General features: G+C 38.0%; 1 protein-coding gene across 1 annotated transcript in view; it reads right to left on the bottom strand.

The window, feature by feature from the left end:
* Positions 1-25,823, bottom strand: part of OTOGL (otogelin like) — a 169,022-nt gene that overhangs the window by 54,659 nt on the left and 88,540 nt on the right. The window contains exons 25-33 of the mRNA XM_086398845.1: positions 25,331-25,480; positions 24,272-24,391; positions 18,871-18,987; positions 17,871-18,027; positions 17,188-17,214; positions 9,874-10,041; positions 7,846-8,124; positions 5,490-5,607; positions 485-564 (exon numbers count right to left, since the gene is read on the bottom strand). Coding sequence (XP_086254971.1) covers positions 485-564; positions 5,490-5,607; positions 7,846-8,124; positions 9,874-10,041; positions 17,188-17,214; positions 17,871-18,027; positions 18,871-18,987; positions 24,272-24,391; positions 25,331-25,480 — 1,216 coding nt within the window. The remainder of the gene's footprint in view (positions 1-484; positions 565-5,489; positions 5,608-7,845; positions 8,125-9,873; positions 10,042-17,187; positions 17,215-17,870; positions 18,028-18,870; positions 18,988-24,271; positions 24,392-25,330; positions 25,481-25,823) is intronic.

Here is a 25,823-nt window from a genome sequence, read left to right as displayed (position 1 = left end):
GTCCATCCTAAAGGAGATCAGCCCTGGGATTTCTTTGGAAGGAATGATGCTAAAGCTGAAACTCCAATACTTTGGCTACCTCATGCGAAGAGTTGACTCATTGGAAAAGACTCTGATGCTGGGAAGGATTGGGGGCAGGAGGAGAAGGGGATGACAGAGGATGAGATGGCTGGATGGCATCACCGACTCGATGGACATGAGTTTGAGTGAATTCTGGGAGTTGGTGATGGACAGGGAGGCCTGGTGTGCTGCGACTCATGGGGTCGCAAAGAGTCGGACACAACTGAGTGACTGAACCGAACCAAACCGAAAAGTAACTCAGAACCAAAAAAAAAAAAAAACCACTTTGAAAAAGACAATGAAGGAGAATCTTATGAAGGTTTGTTGTTTGTCTAAAATGTCTGTTTTTATAGTTACTTGCCACTGTATAAATATATTCATGTATTTTACACTTCAGAATAAGTTAAGTAAGATTCATACTTACAGTCTTCTGGATAAACACATTTAAGAGTGACTTCATCAAGGATCATATGTTTAGGGCAATAGGGAAAGCATCCTTCAATCCTTCACATGAAAAAAATTAAAGAAAAAAATTTAATATAACAATATATGGCATTTAATATATGCAATTAAGATACAGTTTTCCTATAATTCTTCTATTTGCCTTGTCAAACACTAAGGATTGCTCCATTTGCTATTTTCCATCATACCTCATTGTATGAAACCACAGGTTAGTGGATGATAATGAAATATTCATGATTGAGGCAGAATTTGAACACAGAACATTCAAAACATGCACTTAAATTTGGCACACACCAAGGCCATGTTCCATAAATTACTGGAAATGCAGAAGAATCCTTTATTGTGATTTTACTCTATATTCATCATACTGTTATTTTCCTACACTCCCTCACATATAAGAAGATAAGACACACTATTTGAATATTTACAAGGATGTTGGTAGAACCAAATCAGAATGTTCAGTGGCTGTCTCTGCCTATTATTAAGCCCTAAAGTCATTGGAAAGTAATTAGAAATCTCTGGGTGGCAGACATGGAGTCGGGACATGGCTGCTCTTGGAGGACAGGGAGGGGAATGGCCGAGGCTACACTTCTCCCAAGAGCCTCAGGGCCTGTGTCTGAAATAGCAGCAGTGCTTAGAGAGGGGGTGGTTGCATATGAGCCTAAGCAGACTGAATTTCAAGCTCCAAAACATCTGGTCTTTTATGTGGCACATTGCACTTTCAAGAATCCCAAATTTCAAGAAGAATGGATTTGGGAATCATCAGCCCAAAACAGATGAGACCATCCTGAAATGCTTCTGCTCTAAGGGAATGAAGCCAAGATGATGACTGAGACTACATCTTCCTTTTCGTTCAGTTGGGTCTCAGAGTCCAATTTATTTTGATTCAAAAGAAATATACCCTTCAAGTACAGCCAGTTCTTAGACTCACACATACTAGAGAGAATTAACATACATACGGTTTTTAAAAGGCTTGCTTGTCTGCCTCTCAAATACACCAGCAGGCTATAATACTATTTTTAATATTTTACTTATTTAAATAAAACTTTTTTGGCTATGCGGCATATGGAATCTTAGTTACTTGACCAGAGATTGAACCGGTGCACTCTGCATTGAAAGTGGAATTTTAACCACTGGACAGCCAGGAAGATCTCTCAGTGATTGTAAAATATTTCCAATTGCCTTAACTATAAAGTAAAAGTTTGGACCCAAATACTCACAACCCCTTTCCAATTCAGTGTGGATATGAACTAACTTGATACTCTGGGCACGTGTTGCCACCAGAGGGCACTTGTTCATGGAAGGAAATCGAACCCAAGAAAAGCTAACTTCTCTTTTAACAGGAGACTGCGTGGTCACCTCTTGGATACTTCCTTCACAAATTTTTTTAAGAAATACTTAACAGCTTAGCTTATGAGACCAATTATTTATTTCATAAAATGAACTTAAATAATAAAACTTTAACCAGTATATGATATTCTTATCCTACTCTAAACTTTGTCAAGCACATAAGAAAAAGCTACTAAATTACTGAAAATATCAGGGACAGTTGGCTATCCTCAAATTAAATAAACACCACTTTTTTATGCAACTTAATTATTTTGCAATTGCTTTATGCAAGTCAAAACCACAGCTATTCTTTTAAAAATATCTTCCCAAACCCAGTAACTTGTTCCGTTAAAATGTCTTCATGGTTGCACACAGCAGGGTTCCCTTTACTCTGTCATACAACTGGTAATTTAGTCAACTTCTGACTGATAAACACGCCTCAGATGCAGAACAGTTCTTATAATAGGTATATTATGTAATAGGAATAACTCTACTTACATATGGGCTCTATGGTATGCTAGTTGGCATCTTTTATGAAACTTCTCATTTCCACTAGATATTTTTATTTTCAACACTTGCTATGTGCCAGAAACCGAAATCCTCTAGAACCAGCGTGGTGGTGGGGACTTGGAGGAGGTGTGCAGGGCGATGCTGACATGCCACCCCAGTACCTGAGCCTCCTCTCAGGACAGCAAGGACCAGGAGGAGCCACAGTGAGGTGCCTCAGCCAGGAAAAGGGGAGCAGTAGAAAGGAAACAGTGATGAAGACAGAGATGAGAATTGGCTTGGCAGGGGTGAAGTTTCATCCTGAGTCTCTGCTCCACGCTCTAATCATACCAAAACAGAAACTCCGGGGGATCTACAGACCACACAGTGGAAGCGCTGAAGATCTGGGTTCAACCACCCTGGGGACTGTGTATGCCACAGGAAACAAACTAGCCTAATGCCACTTCAAATATAGCTCCATTTCCTTCCCAGTTCCAGGGCTGCTCTTGTCCGCCTCTCTTTCTCCCTTCCTCCCCAGCACTCCCCAGCATGGCCTCCTCCCTATGAAGGCCCTGTTATTTCCCGGCCTCCTGATGGCTTCCAGAGGAGACAGGAAATAGGTTTGTGAATGTGAAGGGTCCAAGTGAGTGGTGGCGGCTTCTTTTCAGAAAGAACTGGTTGTTTTCATTTTTAAGAAAATTAAACAAAAGTAACCTAGACAGCATATTAAAAAGCAGAGATACTACTTTGCCAACAAAGGTCCGTCTGATCAAGGCTATGGTTTTTCCAGTGGTCATGTATGGATGTGAGAGTTGGACTGTGAAGAAAGCTGAGCACCAAAGAACTGATGCTTTTGAACTGTGCTGTTGGAGAAGACTTGAGCACCACTTGGACTGCAAGGAGATCCAACCAGTCCATCCTAAAGGAGACCAGTCCTGGGTGTTCATGGGAAGGACTGATGTTGAAGCTGAAACTCCAATACTTTGGCCACCTGATGCGAAGAGCTGACTCATTTGAAAAGACCTTGATGCTGGGAAAGATGGAAGGTGGGAGGAGAAGGGGACGACAGAGGATGAGATGGTTGGATGGCATCACCAACTCAATGGACATGAGTTTGAGTAAACTCCGGGAGTTGGTGATGGACAGGGAGGCCTGGTGTGCTGCAGTCATTAGGGTTGCAAAGAGTTGGACACGACTGAGCGACTGAACTGAACTGAAATGATCATTTCCTTCCCTCTGTTCCCGTAGCACATGTTGCCCAACAGGATGTCAGTGTTCAAACTCTGGCTCAGCTGCCTGAAAGCTGTGTGGTCTGAGGCAAGCTGCTTAACTTCCCCGTGCCTTGGTTTTTTTCCTCTTCTGACAACGGGAACAATGAGATTACCCATTTTATAGCACTTAGCACAGTGAGCGTCATGTTATATATAAACACTTCAATGTGCTGCGCTTGTGGCATTTATTCCTCTGGTCCTCTTTTCCCTGTACGGTCAGTTATCTGTTGCTGTTCCTGTCTTCTTCCTAAAGACTTTGAGCTCTTTGAAATAGGGACTGCATCTCACTTATTCATATGCCAGAAACTTCTGTAGTACCAGTATTAGTTGTAGAGCAGAAGCTCATAAATAACTAATGGAATATGATTCATTTAAAAATATTCCCTCCTACTACTGCTGCATTTCTCTGTTCTTTACAAAAAAACTGCTTTAAAAAAAAAAAATAGCTGTTATACTGTCAATCTCCATTTTGCCTCTTCCTATTCTCCAGATTACCAAATCCAAAGAATAATTTTCAGTCTCAAGTTTAAAATCCTTGAAACCAAATTCCTGACTTTTCCTCTAAACTTCTCCTCCTAATATCTTCCTTATCTCAGTAGCTGGCAACTCAGTCCTTCCATTAAATTGAATCATTTGAGTTTGTTGATATTTGACCAGATTTGACCACAAAAACGGCAATTTCATATGATTCTGAAATCAATGAAATGCCGAGATCTGACCTGGAGCCCTTACCTCCTCTTTCTCTCGTGTGCATGCGTGCGTGCTCAGTCACTTCAGTCATGTCCGAATCTTCGCAACCCTATATACTGTAGCCCACCAGGCTCCTCTGTCCATGGGATTCTCCAGGCAAGAATACTGGAGTGCGTTTCCATGCCCTCCTCCAGGGAATCTTCTCAACCCAGGGATCGAACCTGTGTCTCCTGTACTGCAGGTGGATTCTTAACCACTGAGCCACCGAGGAAGCCTCTTTCTCTCATAATTGATGTTAAATCTATCAGCATCCCTATGGCCTTAACTTCAAAATGCAGGCAGAATCTGTTCACTCCCCCCATAACCTCCAGGGCTACCAACCTAGTGAAATTCCCTTCATGTCCTGTCTGTGTCACTGCCGAGTTCTGCCCTTGTTCTTCCCCTCCCCCAAAGCCAGTGCAAGAGCCAGTGTAAACTTGTCAAAGGAAGAAGTCCACTCCTCTGCCCCGAAGTACACCAGGCATTACTCAGAGAATAAGACAAAGTCCTCACGACAGAATACAAGGCCCTGTGCGACTTCCAGCCACTTTTTCTGGTTTCTTCTCCTATGTCTCTCAGTTTTGTTCACTTTGCCCCAGTTAACTGGCCTCCGTGCTCATCCTCAAACACACCAGACATATTCCCACCCTGGACCTTTATACTTCTCTCAGGTTGAAAGGGTTTTTCCCCAGACACCCACATGGCTAGTTCCCTCACTTCCTTCACATCTCTTACTAGATCTTGCCTTGTCAACGTGTTCTTCCCTGACCACCCTATATTAATGAGCAAACACGCACATCTGTTTTATGCTCCCTTTTCCCTTCCTTTATTTTTGTCCATTATAAATCCATCTAAACAATAGATCACATTATATATTTACATTTTAATTTTTTATTCTTTGCCTCAGTGCAGCAAAATGTTTAAGCTAAAGAAAGGTAAGTACTTTGTTCAATACTGTATCCCAGCAGCTACAAGAATTGCTGGCATAGAGCAGACTCTCAATAACTACTGCGTGAATAAAACGAAACAAATTCATGAATGAGTAACTAGAATAAATTATTCTTGAGAATTTTTTTTAGCTAAAAAAATAATCACTGGGAACAGAATCTGCTAATGCTAGAATCTGTTCATTAGTGGTTAAACGTGACTTACGGTGGCAGAAATTTACACGCGAGAGCTGCAGGGTCACCGCAGGTTTTAAAACAGGGAGTGGCACAAGGCTCGTATTTCCATTCACACATCCTCCTGTAGGGCACTGCTGCCTGGATTTCTGGGAAAAAAATGAAGTTCAGATTGTGTATATTTTTAATGGGCAGCTTGGAATGCAGTGATTTCTAATAGTAAACCCTTTAGGGTTTGAAACTTTTTTGATTGAAAAGACAGGGCGGCAGAGATTGGGGGCGGGGGCAGGAAACAGCGTAACTGCTTGGTGATCAAGGCATTTCATGCTCAGGTTGAACATCAGAATCTTAGTTCTTCTTCCAAATATTTAAAAAAGCAAGAGGTAGGAGGAGACTAAGGACAATTCTAAATCACCTTCCTTTATTTATGTTTTGCTGGTGTTCAGTGATCTACGTATCATGATAATAGCACACACTTGTTTAGAATTTAAGTTTTTGTAAAATAGCTTTTTGTCCATTATTCTATTTTATCCTTGCAACAACCCTGTTGAGTGAATATTATCTCCATTTTATAAATGAGGGAATTGAGGCTAACAGGAGCCAAGTGACATGCCAAATTCAATTAGGAAAATGGCAAGACCAAAGACATATTGCCTGACATGAAGCTTAAGGAGAACACTCCATCTTTGTTCTTCTCATAGAATTTAACTCATTGCACATGGTAAGTATTATCTGATGACATAAATGAATGAACTGATTTGAATAATACATGCTCGTAGTTACAAAAACTTCCCTTAATGGAAGCTTTTTCTCCTGCAAACTCAGCTAATACTTTCCCCTTCCCCTGTCACAGAGCAGTCTTTCTGCAGCAGTCCAAGATTATCTCTGAAGAAGAGAGCTCCGTAAGGCAGAAAGTTCAGGAAACAGGTTATGTTACTTGGACTTAAGATATGGAATTTAATTCCAAGGTATGAGAAGGAAAATGAGGCTTTCTGGAAGGCACTTAAGCATCTCAATATTAAAATAATAGTTAAGCCTGGGTTACTAGAATCATGGGTCATAAAAGAGGATTGGTTCCAAGACTAGAATAAACCCAGAGTGTCTCCTAAGTTCGGGAAGCCCACAAAGATGAGTTTCTGAGATGCGGATGATGCCATTGACTGCAGTTGTCCAAAGCTCAGGTAAGGCCACTGGGTCTGGTTATGATGGAGTGGATTTGTGTAATGGAGGGGAAATAGAGGCTCTCAAAATTCAACTTTTAATTAAACTCAAGTAAAACTATCACACTTACTCTACAGAATATTGTATACACATGTCAGTGACTCTTTCTCATGAGACCAGGAACCCCATTCAATAGGCAAAAATTTGAAGCTCAGTTTGAACTTTCTTGAAACTTTCTTGAAAAAATTTGAAGCTCAGTTTGAATTTGGACTTCCCTGGTGGCTCAGATGGTAAAGCATCTGTCTACAATGCAGGAGACCTGTGTTCAATCCCTGGGTCAGGAAGATTCCTTGGAGAAGGAAATGGCAACCCACTCCAGTACTCTGGCTAGAAAATCCCATGGATGGAGGAGCCTGGTGTGGGGTCGCAAAGAGTCGGACACAACTGAGTGACTCACTTTGAATTTTCTAACATCCAAACAGATTTATAGAAATTTAACCACAACAAAAAAAGCAAATAATTAGCTTTCTTAGAAATGACTTAGAAAAGTTGGTTAGAATGAAAAAATTTGGGAGACCCAAGGCAAATATTGAGCTCTTAGGTTTTGAAAATAAAGCATGACTTTTAAACACTGGGTGAGGCAGTGAGGATTCCTCTCTGAAATTTAGAAAATTCAATAGCTATAGAACTGCAAGGATCTCTAGAAATAAGACGGGGATTCTGCTGAACCAGAAAAATCTAGAGGTCAGTACAATTGGACTCCAAAGTATTCAAAGAACACATTCAAAGCATTCAAAGTATTCGAAGTATTCAAAGAGATAAATACATCGTCTTTGTCATAAAGAATCAGACTAAGTGAGAAGTAGCCGTCTATGAAAGAAAAAGTAGATACAAAACTCTACAAGAAGAAGAAATGGGTAAGCTCTATTTCCAAAGCTCAGACAGCACTGAAAGTAAAAATTGAGGCAATCCTAAAAAATAATGTCATTTAAGGCTATTCTAAACAATTTACTACATTAATTTATGTAGCAAAATAACCCTATAAAGTAGGTATTATTTCTTCCATGAGACAGATGTGTAAACTTAAGGATAAGGAGGTTAAGAAACTCACTAAGGTCATACAACTAATTATACACATTAAAATAATTTTTAAGTTAAAAATCTAATATATTTTTTGTCACTCCTTAAATTATCTACTTAATATATGGACATCTCAGGACACATACCTTCCACACTGAAGCTACTTAAGTGTTTAAATTCTTCAGAATCATCATATTTTGATGCTTTGGCACTAGAATCTGTCAATATAATGAAAAAGCCTTTCTTGCTGTATAACTCAAAAGCGCTGTACCCAGGAATCCAGAGGTCCTGATGGTGAAAAAACGTAGCTCTCCGATGAAAGGCTGAATTCGCTTCCCACAGTTTCAAACTAAGAGTGTCGTCATCGTGGACACAGAGAAAGTAGTTGGGCCTTTCGGCAGATTCCAAGGAAACGAGCGCCAATGCTGGAAAACAGAGCAGTCTGTTAGACAACTCCCTGGGTTCTCTGGAGAAGGCGGATCATCAGCACTGGCATTGTAAAATTCACGTATAAGGCCGACAAAACAGAAATGCACAACTGGCATGAATAGTTAATGCCATTCTCAAAGATTTTAGGGATGAATTACAGATCTCTAAAGGAAAAAATTATATTTTCATGCAATGCATGAGTGACAGCTCTAAAAATATCAGGCTTTCACAAGTTCTGTGTTTTAAAATAATTGATCATGTTCATGGAGGAAGAAAAAAAAATAAAGAAATGTCAACCTAGGACCCCAGAATGTACAACTCTATACAAATAGTTGAATAATTAATTGGACATACATTTGCACTTGCAAGCTTTAGCGTTTTCAAATGTACAAAATCTACAAATGGCTAAATTAGATGATAGAAAAGAAAAAGAAATAGAGAAACAGATCAATTTAGACATGTCACTGCATTTCAATATCACTGAATTCTTAATAAGCAAATGTTCTTTCAAGTGATTTTACTGCATTAAGAAATGACTCTTTGCTCAACCTTATTGTCTTATTTCCCTAGAGATGATCAAAAAGCTAATGAACAACTACAAAGCATTTGAGCAGCGTCATGCTTTTTTGTTATGTGCTTTAAAAGTTTCCCCTGTATTTGTAAAACCCATGGCATAAGTCTCTTAATTGAGCTCTTAGATTTAATTTCTTAGGCATTAATTTCTTTAGGTCTTACTTAATTTGACCTAAGGATTTTTCTATTAAAAACATTAATTATTTTAAGTTATACAATAAAGAGCTCTCTCAAGTCCAATAAATGATTCAAAAAGCATTCACTGTGTCCTAAAATATACAAACCCTTCTACTGAGCACTGGAATAGGAAAAGAAGAATTTAAAAATTATAAAAGAAAAAATATATAATGCATAAATGAAAACTTAGACTGTGATAGGTGTTTTCATAGAATAAAAGAACTAAAGGAGCTCTTTTTACAAGAATAGAGCAATTTATTTTAACTGGGAAATCAGGAGAGTTCTCTAAATTAGTATAAGTTATGTCAGATTCATTCATTCAATAAATATTTCCTATGTTTACAGAACACACCATGCATGGTTCTAAGCAGGGTTAGAATACTAACAATGTACCCTGAACATCACGCATCAGAAAGAGACACAAATCATCAGTTAGAATAGATGCCAAGTGGATACAACCAGTATAAATGTACAGGGGCAAGCCAGTAAATGAGGACCCAGGTACCAAGAGAGACAAGGCCACATACGGATAACAGTCTGTCTCAATGACTGTCTAGACTTTGATTTATGCTCTTAATTTAACTTCCTTGATATTAAATTATGACTTTTCTCTTTAATCTGGCATTAAAATCTTTCACATGTTAATTATCAGCAGACTATTTTAAAAAATAGCCAAAAGTTTCAAATTAAATTCTGTGACCAATAGAATGAAAATTGAAGCTGTGCTTTACCAAGGACCAAAAACCCAAACAAACAATTGCCATTCTAATTGCATCTATATATGTATATGCCAATAGATAAGCAAAGAAATGATTTTATACACAAAAGAGAGAGCTGGTTCGTGTGCCAGTGTCTTATTTTATTTCAAATCGTTTACAGCACCTAGAAAGATGTCATAAACATATTAAATTCCCCAATTAATATTTACTGCATGAATAAATGAAAAGAGTCAATGGTAAACTACATCCTTATTTTCAGTTGCAACTTCTACTTACATGATGCCTTCTCTTTGAAAAGGCCTGGAGTGATCATAAAATTAAAAAATAAACTGCCACGAATACTACTTCTTGGCAGAGAGAAAATGCTTCCACTGGTTATATTGGCTCCCAGAATAAGGCCAGTCTGCCCATAACTTGCCAGCATATATGGTCCTTCTCCAAGCCCTAGTCAAATGCAGATGAGAGAATTATAAATTTGCATAGGATTTTTACATTTCAAGCTATCATTTCAATGGAATAAATTTTAATAACAAAAGTACTCCAAAATCATTGAGCATTTAAACATTTATCATTAACAAAATAACTGAATTCTTTTCAAAAAGACCATATCGGGGCTTCCCTGGTTGCTCAGTGGTAAAGAATCTGTCTGCCAAAGCAGAAGACTCCAGTTCAATCCCTAGTCGGGGAAGCTCCCACGTGACCCAGAGTGACTAAGTCCATGTGCCACAACTATCGAACCTGCGCTCTGGAGCCCTGGCGCCACAATTACTGAGTTCACACAGCACAACTGCTGAAGCCTGTGACCCCTGGAGCCTATGCCACCACAACGAGAAGCCCACATATTGCCACTCGAGACTCACTCTCACTCTCCACCAGAGAATAGCCAGCACAGCAACCAAGACCCAGCAGAGCCAAAAATAAATGAGTAAATAAAATTATTAAAAAGGATACATTATATTGATCTGGAATATATACATATGTATTTAGAATGTGTAATTTATTTCTTTTGATGTGGACCATTTTTTTAAGTTTTTTATTGAATTCATTATAATATTGCTTCTGTTTTTATGTTTTGGTTTTTTGGCCATGAGGCATGTGGGATCCTAGCTTCCTGACCAGGGATTGAACCCACACCCCCTTCATTGAAAGGCAAAGTCTTAACCACTAGATCACCAGGGAAGTCCCTAGAATATGTAATTTAGAATATGTATGTACATGAATGTGTGTGTATATGTATACATACACGAATACTCAGCAGTGATGAATAAAAGGTTGACAAGATTTCTAGACCTCAAATTTTCTCACCTCTGTGAAGATATTTGTCTAGGTAAACTTTCACTTTGATATTTTAATATTCTACTGTCCATAAACTTAAGTTTAGTTCTATCAATGGAAGGTATTTTGTTAGTCTTCTAAACATCATTTCTCCTTAGTAGGTTCATTGCATTAAAACAGAATTCACAGATATGATATATAATATTTTACTGTTTTGGGAATTATTGAATGTCATCAGTGAGGTATGTCTATAGAGAAGAAAAATAAGATGACGCTGAATAGAGAAGTCAAGTGTCATTTTACTTATGTTATCATTTCTATGCACTTATATCACTTCATATAAAGTGGAAAATACTGTAGTAAAAAAAAACTAGTTAGTATAGAACTAAACCTGAAACTCAAAGTAATATTTCTAAGAACTTCATCTTAGAAAGAAAAGTATATAATTTATTTTAAAAGCTCACTGATATTCAAAATAAACTTATGCATTGTTTCATGACAATAAGGTCAGTTTACCTTCAACCCAATCTTTATGACATTCAACATTTTAAAATAAGTGAGGTACTATAAAATTTTGATGTTTCTTCTGAATTATCAAAATTACATAATTATTAGCTGTGTACTTTCTACAGTTATATTTAGATATTTTTGTTGTAGGTTATATAAAATTCTAATATAGGTGTGGTAGGTGATTTCATAAAAGATCAATCTGGTTGCCCTCAGTGAATTTCATTTTTCCTCTTTTCTCTAGTTTTTATCTCAAGGACAGTTTTCCTTTCCCAGCCTATTCTTAAGATGGAGGGGAAAAAAAAAGAAATCAACCACCTGTGTTTTTCCCCTTTCAGGACCAAGACCAGGCATAAGAGAAGGGGAGAAGATAATTGAATTAGAGGGTTTAAAAGTCTTCCAAACAGGAAGGCGAGCAAGACCCAAAATTTCCATCACAAGGGCCAGGAGAAGGGGTTCTAGAACAAGTCATTCTCAAGCATTGTCCCATCCACTGACTCATCAACGAGACACTTCTAAGCCATGACGGAAGAGCTTTAGTAGGGACCCAGACACGGGTTGGGCTTAGATGGTCAAAAATCCACCTACAGTGTGGGAGACCTGCGTTCAATCCCTGGGTTGCGAAGATCCCTTGGAGAAAGAAACAGCTACCCACTTCAGTATTCTTGCCTGGAGAACTCAATGGACAGAGGAGCCTGACAGGCTACAGGCCATGGGGTCGCAACAGTCAGACACTACTGAGCGACTTTCACTTTCAGACACCTTGAGGACATACGGAGATTTGAAAACCTTTGCTCCCACACCAAGATGGAACTGATCAGATGCAGTGAAGACTTTATGAGCGGTTACAAATGTATACCCTGCACAGTTTCTCTGGGAGTTAATACCTATAACACCCAAAGAGAACTGCATCATCATCTCCACCATCTACAAGTTCCTTTTCTAGGAAAGACAGAAGTAACCTAGACTTTTAAGAAGAAAATATACATAAATGTATAAATACATAGATTTGTGTTATGTAAATAATGTACAAATGGGTACATAGATGTATAAATTATGAAATACAATTCAAAATGAAGAAGACATATACAAATACAGCTTGTGAGCTCCAAGCACCCTCAGGCACAGATGTCCAAGAGGAGAATAGGAGAAAGGAGACAGACCACTAAACAAAATATTCTCTCCCCTACAAGACAAGTGCCTTCCTACAGCAATGTGAAGAGACAATTGTCATCTGAGAAATCCATTTGTATAAAAATTGAAAGCTTTTGAATCGACTCCCGGTTGATGAATATCTTGCATGTGAATTATTTTCCAGCATTTTCACTAGCAATTGACGGCAAAAGTCATTGACTTTATCATTAATCTTCTGTAGGGCGAATTATAATTTCTTATACTAAAAGCAATCATTTCCTGTATTGATTATTTACACAGTATTAAGTATATTCGAACCCCTTCCAGTGTTCTTGCCTGGAGAATCCCAGGGATGGGGGAGCTTGGTGGGCTGCCGTCTATGGGGCTGCTGCAGAGTCAGACACGACTGAAGCGACTTAGCAGCAGCAGCAACAAGTATATCTGATCCAACAAAATCACTCTGAACTTAAAAACTTATGTAACAATTTTTAGCAAAATATTGAAGTCTTCTACTCCTTATAGCAACAGAACCTTTATATTTTTAGCAAATTCCATAAAAATGAACATGAAAATATTATAGAAAGTCATTGTATGAGGGGTTATAAATTCATCTCAGCAGCAACCTCTGAAGTTTCCTACTTTTTTTCTCCTACAGAATCACAGTCTTTTATCTCTGCATTTGCTTTGAATAATTTAAGTATTTTAATAACATAGTGTCCTTGACTAGCCTTGACTAGACAGATCTTTGTTGGCAAAGTAATATCTCTGTTTTTGAATATGCTATCTAGGTTGGTCATAACTTTTCTTCCAAGGAGTAAGCATCTTTTAATTTCATGGCTGCAGTCACCATCTGCAGTGATTTTGGAGCCCAAAAAAGTAAAGTCTGACATTGTTTCCACTGTTTCCCCATCTATTTCCCATGAAGTGATGGGACCAGATGCCATGATCTTCGTTTTTTGAATGTTGAGCTTTAAGCCAACTTTTTCACTCTCTACTTTCACTTTCATCAAGAGGCTTTTTAGTTCCTCTTCACTTTCTGCCATAAAGGTAGTGTCATCTGCATATCTGAGGTTATTGATATTTCTCCCTCCAATCTTGATTCCAGCTTGTGCTTCTTCCAGCCCAGCATTTCTCATGATGTACTCTGCATATAAGTTAAATAAGCAGGGAGACAATACACAGCCTTGACGTACTCCTTTTCCTATTTGGAACCAGTCTGTTAATTCATGTCCAGTTCTAACTGTTGCTTCCTGATCTGCATATAGGTTTCTCAAGAGGCAGGTCAGGTGGTCTGGTATTGCCATCTCTTTCAGAATTTTCCACAGTTTATTGTGATCCACACAGTCAAAGGCTTTGGCATAGTCAAGAAAGCAGAAATAGATGTTTTTCTGGAACTCTCTTGCTTTTTCCATGATCCAGAGGATGTTGGCAATTTGATCACTGGTTCCTCTGCCTTTTCTAAAACCAGCTTGAACATCTGGAAGTTCACAGTTCACGTATTGCTGAAGCCTGGCTTGGAGAATTTTGAGCATTACTTTACTAGCATGTGAGATGAGTGCAATTGTGCAGTAGTTTGAGCATTCTTTGGCATTGCCTTTCTTTGGGATTGGAATGAAAACTGACCTTTTCCTTTCCTGTGGCCACTGCTGAATTTTCCAAATTTGCTGGTATATTGAGTGCAGCACTTTCACAGCATCGTCTAGTCAAGGCTATGGTTTTTCCAGTGGTCATGTATGTATGCGAGAGTTGGACTGTGAAGAAAGCTGAGCGCCAAAGAATTGATGCTTTTGAACTGTGGTGTTGGAGAAGACTCTTGAGAGTCCCTTGGACTGCAAGGAGATCCAACCAGTCCATTCTGAAGGAGATCAGCCCTGGGTGTTCTTTGGAAGGAATGATGCTGAGGCTGAAACTCCAGTACTTTGGCCACCTCATGCGAAGTGTTGACTCATTGGAAAAGACTCTGATGCTGGAGGGATTAGGGGCAGGAGGAGAAGGGGACGACAGAGGATGAGATGGCTGGATGGCATCACTGACTCGACGGACATGAGTTTGAGTAAACTCCGGGAGTTGATGATGGACAGCAAGGCCTCGCGTGCTGCAATTCATGGGGTTGCAAAGAGTCGGACACGACTGAGCGACTGAACTCAACTGAACTGAACATAGTGACCAGAGAAAACACCAGCTATGACTGGGCAAAGACTAGGTAATTTTACAATAGTTGTGAAATTGAGATGAAACAAATTAAGGATAATCATTTTAAATGATTTATTTTTATTAGTATCAACAATTTCCACAACTCTTCATTCCCCTTCAATTATCTACCTTAGGCATTGCATTACTGTCACAATCTCTTCCTCTCCTTGGTAGTTTGACTCTATCCCCTATTACTTGGATCACAGGAAACAGAATCTCTGTCACTCATGAAAGCAAAATGTCCCTTGCTCACCCTCTGAATACTACCAATATAGTGTTAACAAATGAAACTAGAAGAACTGGTTTGAAGAATCTTGTAACACATTAGAAGAAAGAAAGGCAGCAGATTTATTGACAAAAAGCAGTACATCTGAAGCAGCAAGAGGTAGAAATTCAATATTCATAGAAAATTCCGCTTCTGTTTCCAAGAGACTGCAGAAGGAACACCAGAAAGTACAAAGGCACAGATGGAGATTTTTCACGGCAGAACTGTATGAGGCAGGAATTCCTCAGTGAGGGAGTTACTGGCGCATTTTCTCATACTACAGTCTGTACGTTGTGTTAGAGCATATGATAATGATGTGCTGTGGTCATCCCTAGACTAGGACATTGCTAACCATTACCAGACAGTGCAGCATAGAGATCAAGCTCATTGGTTCAGACTTAGATTGTTCATAAATCCATTTACCACATTTTGGCTATGTGACTTGGACCAAGTTACTTCATTCATCTATGCTCAATTTCTTCCTCTGTAAAGTGTTAATAATGATAATAATAATAATGTTATGCTTTTCAGGCATATTTTCAAGCTTAAATTATATGATAAAGATGTCATTAATGCAACAAAAACTATTGTTATTATTAGGTATTTGTTGTTGTTCAGTTACTAAGTTGTGTCCGACTTTTTGTGACCCCATGGACTACAGCACAACAGGCTCCTCTGACTAAAACATCCATTTTCTTTTTAATTTATCATCTCTATTTTACCAAAAATTTCTGGCTTTCTTTGTATTTTTATACTTGACAGATTTCTCCCTGGCTCAGTAAATCACCAAAAACACTTTGGATTGGTGGTTCGGGTTTTTTCTGTAATGGGTCAGCTCTCCTATAACTGTAAATCTAACCTGTTCATCATGGGTTTTTGCCCAGTTACTAATAAAATGGACACCTCCCTGGATCATCTTTTTTTGTCTGAATTAGGTTTCAGTGGCTAGGCCTTCCTCATCAAATAGGTTTGACAAAAAGCAGCATCGGTTCTGCTAATGTCTGGCATTTTCAAAGAGGATATAATGCTCAGTCTCCTATATCTATGTCTTGGTTTTAGGCAGCACCTCCTCTTAGACTCATTGACTCATTGGGAAAGACCCTGATGCTGAGAAAGATTGAAGGCAGGAGGAGAAGGGGACGACAGAGGATGAGATGGCTGGATGGCATCACCGACTCGATGGACATGGGTTTGAGTAGACTCCGGGTGTTGGTGATGGACAGGGAAGCCTGGTGTGCTGCAGTCCACAGGGTCGCAGAGAGTCAGACACGGCTGAGAGACTGAACTGAAATGACTCCTCTTAGACTTCCAGTTGCAAATTTGAATGTTTGGGGGACTGGGATACTTTCATTATTACTAAATCAGTAAGTTCTCATTCTAATAATATATAAATAATTATTTTCTGTAAAATGATGGCTAAACAAATTTCTATATTATTATTTCTTTCTTTAGTTTCCATAGCATAATAGAGGTCAAACAATGTCCATTTTTATTCATAATGCTAAAAGGTATGTATATCCTTCATCCTTTTTACCAAAAAAATTAGCTAACTTTACTCATTCATTCATCCCTTCATGTCATTCTAGGACTACTAAGAGCTTCCTAGGTGCTGAGAACTTAGTTACAACACTATTATTTTTCAAGGGAATAAATTTTAACACAAATACTTAGAAATTTAGATACATTTTAGAAGGCAATGGCTTTCACTGAGTCATACAGTTGACACAAACAACATGATTTGAACTGTGCAAGTCCACTTCTAAGCAGATTTGTTTCAATAGGAAGCATATAGCACTGTGGGGCTCCCTGGTGGCTCAGTGTAAGAATCTGCCTGCCAATGTAGGAGACGTGGATTTGATTCCTGGGTTGGAAAGATCCTCCAGAGAAGGAAATGTCAACCCACACCAGCATTCTTGCCTCCAAAATTCCATGAACAGAGGAGCCTGGCGGGCTACAGTCTATGGGGTCACAAAAGAGTTATACACAGTTTAAGCAACTGAACAACACAATCCATGGTCGGTTGAATCTGAGAGTGTAGAACTGTAAATACGAAGGTGACCAATTGCGGAGGGTTAGTGCCCTCAACCCCTGCCTTGTTCAAGGATTAACTGTATGACAAATTATGCACTACTTATACTCTGTTCCCAGAAAAGTTGTTCAAAAACTGTGAATCCAAAGATACATTAATTAAATAGTATCCTGATATTCTCACATACCTTCATTGTAGTATTCACAATCAAGTGCTAAAAAGATAAAAGAAGAAATGTTAAACTAAATAAGAATCTGAGCACTTATCTTGAATATGTGGAAAATATGATTTACCAATAACCAGGTGAAAGAACTCAGAATGACATCATTATTTGGGAATTTTCTCTAAGCTAAGAGGATTCTTTAAGAGTACTATTAATAATTTATAAAATTTCCTAAGATTATTTTATAGGTAGGCAAATATATTAGCCAGTCTATAGTCCGCTAAAAGGGTTAAAATCATAAGCTGTTTATCGGATGATGTACTATCTATAGGAGTAAATGAAAAGTTTAAAAGGTCAAATCTGAATACAAATACAAAATGATGTTTTTAAAACAATGTTTCTTATTACCAGAACAGTGGAATTTCATAGCCATAAGAGAGTTATAAACAATTTCTCCAAGGATGGTATATAATTTATAGTTCAAATGTTACAGTGATAAGTCAAACACAGAACAGAAAAACTTACTTCAAAGTTTCTTTTATAAGTCCTTTAGCTATACTACAATTTATATACCTCATCAAAAGAATATAAAATTTACTCATCTTAAATTTGATTTCCATGAGTTCCATGGTATCATTTCTAAGATAAGACAACATGAATCTCCTTATAAGCTTCCCACCTAATGATGTTCTAACTAGGGTACTCACAACAAAGAGTAGGTGATCTCCAGTGAACAGAAACCCCTTCCTGACAGCACTTGTATGCATATGCTGCTATGCTTGTGCATAAGCATTCACAATCCCCACCAAGATTACAGTTACATGTGTCTTCATGACAATTTTTAGCAAAAGAAGTGACATCAATCTGAAATGAAGTAAAAGATAAATTAATTTCAAAATGTACTAACTACAGTTGATTAAAATTCAGCCTTCTAAAAGAAAACTAACTGGTAGATTTTCAAAATTTGCTATAATCAGCTTAACACTGCCACCTAGAGAGTTCTAAATATCTCAAACCTCTATTTGCCCAAATGAAAAGAATTTATTAGGCAAGTGTAAGATCAAAGAACTAGCAAAACAGGGAATAGGACTGACAAATACAATTTCAATATCTTCAATACAACAGATTCATATTTTGTTTCATTATTGGCATATTTGCATGGCATTAAAAGAATGTTCTGCTTCCAAACGTACTTTGTTTTTAATAATATCTTAAGCTGCTTTTAAAAACTTCTATTGGGATCTAAAATTGTTATGTTGGAAAGACATTTAGAAAGTTAATGTCTAAATAAATTACATTCCATCTTGGGATGTGCTTCTAAAACTATTTTAAATGTGCCACTAATAATCATTTTAAACTATACTTTGGGTTAAGGAGAAGAATGCCATTCGGTGTTGTTCTCCAAAGAAAACTAAGGATTTATAGTTTTGATAATGGACATAAAAATGTTTTGTAAGCTGAAAAAGACCATTAACAAATATTATGTACAAATGTACTCTGTTAATAAGGTGACATGAGGAAGAATGTAAATTACCTAATGTGCCAGTTCTACAGAAAAACAAATGACCAAATCGGTCTTCCTAATAAGGGTTAGGTAGTATACCTAAAAAACCAATGGGCAGCTAAATTATTTGTCCAGTTAATCTCAGTATTATAGACACTGCAGTAGTTGTTTAAGTTGGAAAGTTTAATAAAGTATTCACTCACCACGTTGCGACAAGAAGCAAAAGCATCGCTGTACAGGATGGAGCATTCTTTCTTGGCATAAGGAAATTTGTTCTGATGTGCCTCGCAGGGTTTAAATGATTCAACCGGGGTTTTGCACTGTGGAAAAAGTTAAGGGAGAAAAGAAAGTTTCTGACGAGGAAATTTCTGAAGCTGAAACCAGAGTAACCTAATCTGACTTCAACCACTACAATCATATCTAATATATTCTCATTCTTTTAGACAGACTTTACCGAAAGCACCTGTGCTCAGCCGGCTCATGTTAATAGCATATGTTATTTTTGAAAGTAACTAAATTTACTGTTAAAGCCATGACAATATTAGAGAGTGAAGTTAAATAATTTTTAAACTGTCCACTGTAGTGTTATATGACTAAAAATTTTCCATAAGCAAATTATTCTTTTTCCTTTAATTTTCACAGCTTTCATTTCTATCACAAGCCATCCTCTGAGGAGTCACATATATTCAAGCAGGTACAGCTTGCCTCCCGGATACTCAGCAATTTTGGTCTCTGCCTCTCCTAATCCACCGCCCTCAAACCGGCCTGGAAAAGGTGATCATTGGTCTCCTCATTACTAAATATAAAGGCAACGTCTCCGTCTTCATCTCACCTGATCTCTCCCTGTCTCTGACTCTGTTTAGTACTTTATCCTTCTTACATGGCTCACGTGTTTCTGGTGGCAACATTTCCCGGTGGGTTTCCTCCTGATTCATTCGCTGCTATTCCCCATCCTCATTCCACTTCCCTTCTCTGCAAGGCTTGACCTTCAAGTCTTTATTTTTTTCATTCTATACACTTCTCAGGCCTTCAGCAGACTCTGTGACCCCATGGACTATACAGTCCATGGAATTCTCCAAGCCAGAATACTGGAGTGGGTAGCCTTTCCCTTCTCCAGGGATTCTTCCAAACCCAGGGATCGAACCCAGGTCTCCTGCATTGTGGGCGGATTCTTTACCAGCTGAGCCACAAGGGAAGCCTCCTGTATATAATAGTAACTGCTGAATCCCAGATCTCTTTTCTGAAATCTCCAAACTTGGACATTTCCATATTCCCATCCCAGGTCTCTTTTCTGAAGTCTCATTTCCACATAAAATTTCTGTCACTTCTCTCTCAACATATCCTGACCTGTATTTTTCTCTATACCACTGTCTTGTCCCCACTGCCCCCTACCACCAACTTTCCTCTTTGCCCTGTCTTGTAGAAGAGCACCAGTGTCTAACCAGTAATCCAGAAAGACAGGAGACTTCCTTGAATTCTCCAAATCAATCCTTCATTTGGCAATCCTTTCAACAGAGTCTGATGTTTCAGGTCTCTCAAATTTGAACAGTTTTCTAAATCTTCAAAATGTAACATTTCTGAGTTGGATTATAACTGCCTAGTTAACAGCCTTCATGTCTAGATCCTAGCACATGAATATCGCAGCCCTGTATTTTGCATTCCAGCCATTCCCTACTTCAGACCATCTACCACAGCCATAATGAATTACATAAAATTCCTGTAAGGTACCATACTCAGATCATGAACTCCTTATTGCCAAATTCAGACTTAAATTGAAGAAAGTAGGGAAAATCACTAGACCATTCAGGTATGACCTAAATCAAACCCCTTACAATTATATACTTGAAGTGACAAATAGATTCAGGGGATTAGACCTGATAGACAGAGTGCCTGAAAAACTATGGACAGAGGTTTGTAACATTATATAGGAAGCAGTGATCAAAACCATCCCCAAGAAAAAGAAATTCAAAGGGGAAAATGTTTGTCTGAGAAAGCCTTACAGCGAGCAGATGAGAGAAGAGAAGCTAAAGGCAAAGGAGAAAAGGAAAGACATACCCATCTGACTGCAGAGTTCCAAAGAATAGCAAGGAGAGATAAGAAAGCCTTCCTAAGTGATCCATGCAAAGAAATAGAGGAAAACAACAGAATGGGAAAGATCTAGAGATCTCTTCAAGAAAATTAGAAATACCAAGGACTCATTTCATGCAAAGTTGGGCACAATAAAGAACAGAAACAGTATGAACCTAACAGAAGCAGAAGGTATTAAGAAGAGATGGCAAGAATACACAGAAGAACTGTATAAAAACAATCTTCATGACCCAGATAACCACAATGATGTGACCACTCACCTAGAGCCAGACATCCTGGAATGTGAAGTCAAGTGGGACTTAGGAAGTATCACTACAAACAAAGCTAGTGGAGGTGATGGAATTCCAGCTGAGCTATTTCAAATCCTAAAAGATGATTCTGTGAAAGTGCTGCACTCAATATGCCAGCAAATTTGCAAAACTCAGCAGCAGCCACAGGACTGGAAAAGGTCAGTTTTCATTCCAGTCCCAAATAAGGGCAATGCCAAAGAATGTCCAAACTACCACACAGTTTTACTCATATATATGCTAGCAAGTAATGCTCAGAATTCTCAAGTTAGGCTTCAACAGTACATGAACCAAGAGCCTTCCAGGTGTTCAAACTGGATTTAGAAAAGGCAAAGGAATGAGAGATCAAATTGACAACATCCGTTGGATCATAGAAAAAGCAAGAGAGTTCCAGAAAAACATCTACTTCTGCTTCGTTGACTACCCTAAAGCCTTTGACTGTGTGGATCACAACAAACTGGAAAACTCTTAAAGAGAAGGGGATACCAGACCACCTTACCTGCCTCCTGTGAAATCACTATGCAGAACAAGAAGAAACAGAACCAGACATGGAACAACGGACTGGTTCAAAACTGGGAAAGGAGTATGTCAAGACTGTATGTTGTTACCCCGTTTATTTAACTTCTATGCAGAGTCCAGCATACGAAATGCCAGGCTGGATGACTCACAAGCTGGAATCAAGACTATGGGGAGAAATATCAATAACCTCAGATATGCTGATGATACCATCCTTATGGAAGAAAGCAAAGAGGACCTAAACAGCCTTTTGATGAAGGTGAAAGAGGAGTATGAAAAAGCTGGCTTAAAACTCAACATTCAAAAAACAAAGATCATGGCATCCGGTCCCATCATTTCATGGCATATAGATGGGGAGACGATGGAAATGGTGACAGATTTTATTTTCTTGGGCTCCAAAATCACTGCAGATGGTGACTGCAGCCATGGAATTAAGACGCTTGCTCCTTGGAAGAAAAGCTATGACAAACCTAGACAGTAAAGTACAGACATTACTTTGCCAGCAAAAATGTCTGTCTAGTCAAAGCTATGGTTTTTCCAGTAGTCATGTATGGATGTGAGAGCTGGACCATTAAGAAGGCTGAATGCTGAAGAATTGATGCTTTTGAACTGTGGTGTTGGAGAAGACTCTTGAGAGTCCCTTGGACTGCAAAGAGATCAAACCAGTCCATTCTAAAGGAGATCAGTTCTGAATATTCATTGGAAGGACTGATGCTGAAGCTGAAGCTCCAATACTTTGGTCACCTGATGTGAAGAACTGACTCTTTAGAAAAAACCCTGATGCTGGGAAAGACTGGAAGCAGAAGAAGTGGACGACAGAGGACAAAATAGTTAGATGGCATAACCGACTCAATGGACGTGAGTTTGAGCAAGCTCCAGGAGATGGTGAAGGACAGGGAAGCCTGGCGTGCTGCAGTCCATGGGGTCACAAATAGTCAGACGTGATTGAGCAACCAAACAAAAACAACCACTATGCTCAGGCTTCCCAGGGTGCACTGCTGCTGCTGCTGCTAAGTTGCTTCAGTCGTGTCCGACTCTGCGCGCCCCCATAGACGGCAGCCCACCAGGCTCCCCCATCCCTGGGATTCTCCAGGCAAGAACACTGGAGTAGGTTGCCATTGCCTTCTCCCCAGGTGGTGCTAGTGGTAAAGAACCTGCCTGCCAATGTAGGAAATGTGAGACATGGGTTCAGTCCGTGGCTTGGGAAAATCCCATGCAGGAGGGCATGAGAACTCACTCCTGTATTCTCCCCTGGAAAATCCCATGGAGAGAGGAGCCTGATGGACTATAGTCCATGGACTTACAAAGAGTTGTACACAACAGAAGCAACTTAGCACACAGGCACCATACTCACTCTAGTCTTCCTGATGCCTTCTAAAGGGCTGCTCCTTCCTTTGCTGCTACCCTCTTTCCCATCACCTTCCGTTTTATAGTGCCTGTGAGTCTTGTGAGAATCAACTCAACGGCATCTTCCTTTGACCACAAACTCCATGTTGTATACACCTATATCAAAGCACCTGTCTCATAGTGCCATTGTTAATTTTTCTACCTCATCTGCTAAACCAAATTCCCAAGGTCAGTGGCTGTTTTAATCACATTATGTGTTCATATCTTTTGGAAAACATTAAGTGCTAAGCAGAACTTACTGAATGAATTTTTTTTTTTAATTTTCAGCTTTGTCTATTAGGTATAAATGAGTTTAAAATTCTTTGGTCTAAATATTTAAGTATGATTATAAATTAAATACTCCTTAATTTATTTTATATCAAAAAATAAAATCTTTATAATTTTTAATGTAGACCACAATGAAATATACTGCTTAAATTTTACTAAATTGGGTGAATGTTTAACCCCAATCCCCTTTTAATTTTTTAAAGAGATTTAGATATATTAGTAAACTAGGCAAAATAGTAAAACAACTAATCAAATAGTAACCAACCAGGAAATTGTAGTTGCAGACTCTATTTTTAGTTATAAAAAATAGGTTTAAAAAAGAAGAAGAAAAGAGTAGAACAAATTTCCATTTTGACTGTTTTCTTAGTTCAGCGTTTCTCAGATTGTGTCCCATAGAAAACTATTTCTTTGAGAACTGATATACAAAACATAAGCTCTGTGTCAGTAAATTTGGGAATTCCTTCAAACACATCCCTCTCCTGAAGGCATATAATGCCTCAAGAAATCCTTCAAAAAAGAAATATGCCTGACTTAATTCATCCTAACTGCTCCCTAAGGTAGTTGGCTATGAATTCACTCTTTACCCCACCCCACACACAGCCATGTCTGGAGAACAAATGTTAAGAAATTCTTTCTTCATTTATTCATTACCTTGAGTTGAATAAAGATACATCATTAGAAACATAAATACATTGAAAGAGCATTAGAAAGGAAAAGCATGAGATTAAAAGATGAGAATTTGAACATCATCTCTGTGACTTTCTGGATACACAATAGTAGACAAGGAATTTAACCTTCCTAAGCCTCAATTTCTTCATCTGTAATATGGAGTCAATACCCTTTATATTAACAGATTATAATAAGGATTGCATGAGAAATTAAATGTAAAAGCAGTTTGACTGTCAACTATAAGTTACTACACAAATATTACATAAAATAGTATTACCTAAATAAATTTTCCTGTAAGAATAAAATGTTTTAGTGGATAAGTACACCAGAAAATATTTGCTTTGTTCTAAAATATATATATACCACTTACCTGTCCTAATGCCCAACTATCTCCAAATACCTGGGCATTTCTCACTTCCAAGTTATTGGATGTGGTCATATCATTTGAAGTACATTTGTCAAAGTTTCCACATAATCCAGATAATTTGTTCTAAAGGAAAAGAAAATTACCATGAAATATTCTATATTCACTTCAACATTTAAGGACTAAAATTTTAAACATCTAAAATAATAAAAATATCTAATAATATTTAATACAATATTTAATAATAAGCAATCATTAAAACAATGTAAAATATAAATTGAAAAGAACTGTAAACAATCCGGACTGAGTGTTCAACCGTTAATGGATCAAACAAACCAGTACATCCATACAACAAGAGTATCACCCAGCAGTAAACAGGGGCAAACAATTCATTCATTCAAAAATACTAATGAATCTTGAATGTGTCTCATCAAGTCCAAGAAGTCAGTCCCAAAGGACTATATATTGTGTGATTTCATTTATACTGTATCCAGAAAAGGGAAAACTATATGGCGGTTGCCCAGAGTGAAGGGTAAGAAGTAGCCATTGACAAAAAAAGGGCAACACAGAAGAAATTTGGAAGCTGACAGATCTGTTCTTTCTAGAACTGTGGTGGTGGATACCCAGCTCCATGCATTTGTTGAAATTCATAGAGTTGAAGATCATAAAAATAAATTATTTTACATTTTTAAAGAATTTTACTGTATATAAGCTTAAAAATATCTGGAAAATGGAGGAAAAGATGGAACACAAATTGTAATAAATCCAACCGTATTACAAACAATATCATATAATCATACTGTAGGGAGTGGGAATAAAAGCTTAACTAAGTAACTTTGGAAAACTGGACACTGTAAAGTTGAAGTTAAGAAGAGTATGCAACACAAGGTAAAGTTACTCTTCCCTGGGATCTGAGTTAGTTATTCTAAAAATATAACATTTCTCAATCATTTGAGAAATATCTCATTTCATCAATCGTTTTATTTCCATAAAACATTAAAAAGTCCAATGCAATTTCATTTCTTGTATCTCATTTGGATTGACCTACCAAATAGGTTGACTTACCTTCCACCGTGGTCCAACTTTGATATGGATGGTTGTCTTTTTATCCCAAAGAATAGTGATGTCTTTCTCTGGAAAGTATACTACCATGTAGTACCCTGCCTTCCACAGCTGATATGTTGGTTTATTTTCCAGAAAAAAACCTGATTGTTTCTTCAAAAAAAAGGGAAAAAACATAATAAAGAAAAAAGTGAATTTCTTATTTTCTCACCAAAATGCAAACATTAATTAAATTAATATCCGTCAATAAATATCTATGTACTAGTATTTTTGCTTACCCCTATCTTTCCTTAATTTTATAACAAAAGACAAAACAAATGAATAAAATTGGAAAAACATAAAATTGGTAACAAGACACAAACCAGTAGATAGGCTCAAGATAGATAAATGGGCAAAGAGAAAAAGGTATTTCAGTTATACAGAAGAGCAGTCAAGGCATGGGCATAGAGTACATTAGGCGGATTTGTTAGGGGAAGCACACTGACTGAAACCGCCC

The sequence above is a fragment of the Bos grunniens genome, chromosome 5 (genome assembly GCF_055505025.1).
Source record: "Bos grunniens cultivar Pamir isolate PY7600 chromosome 5, Bosgru_T2T1.0, whole genome shotgun sequence".
In the NCBI taxonomy this organism is placed as follows: domain Eukaryota; kingdom Metazoa; phylum Chordata; class Mammalia; order Artiodactyla; family Bovidae; genus Bos; species Bos grunniens.
The sequence above is the reverse complement of the archived record's forward strand: the minus strand, read 5'-3'. Positions and strand labels throughout refer to the sequence as shown.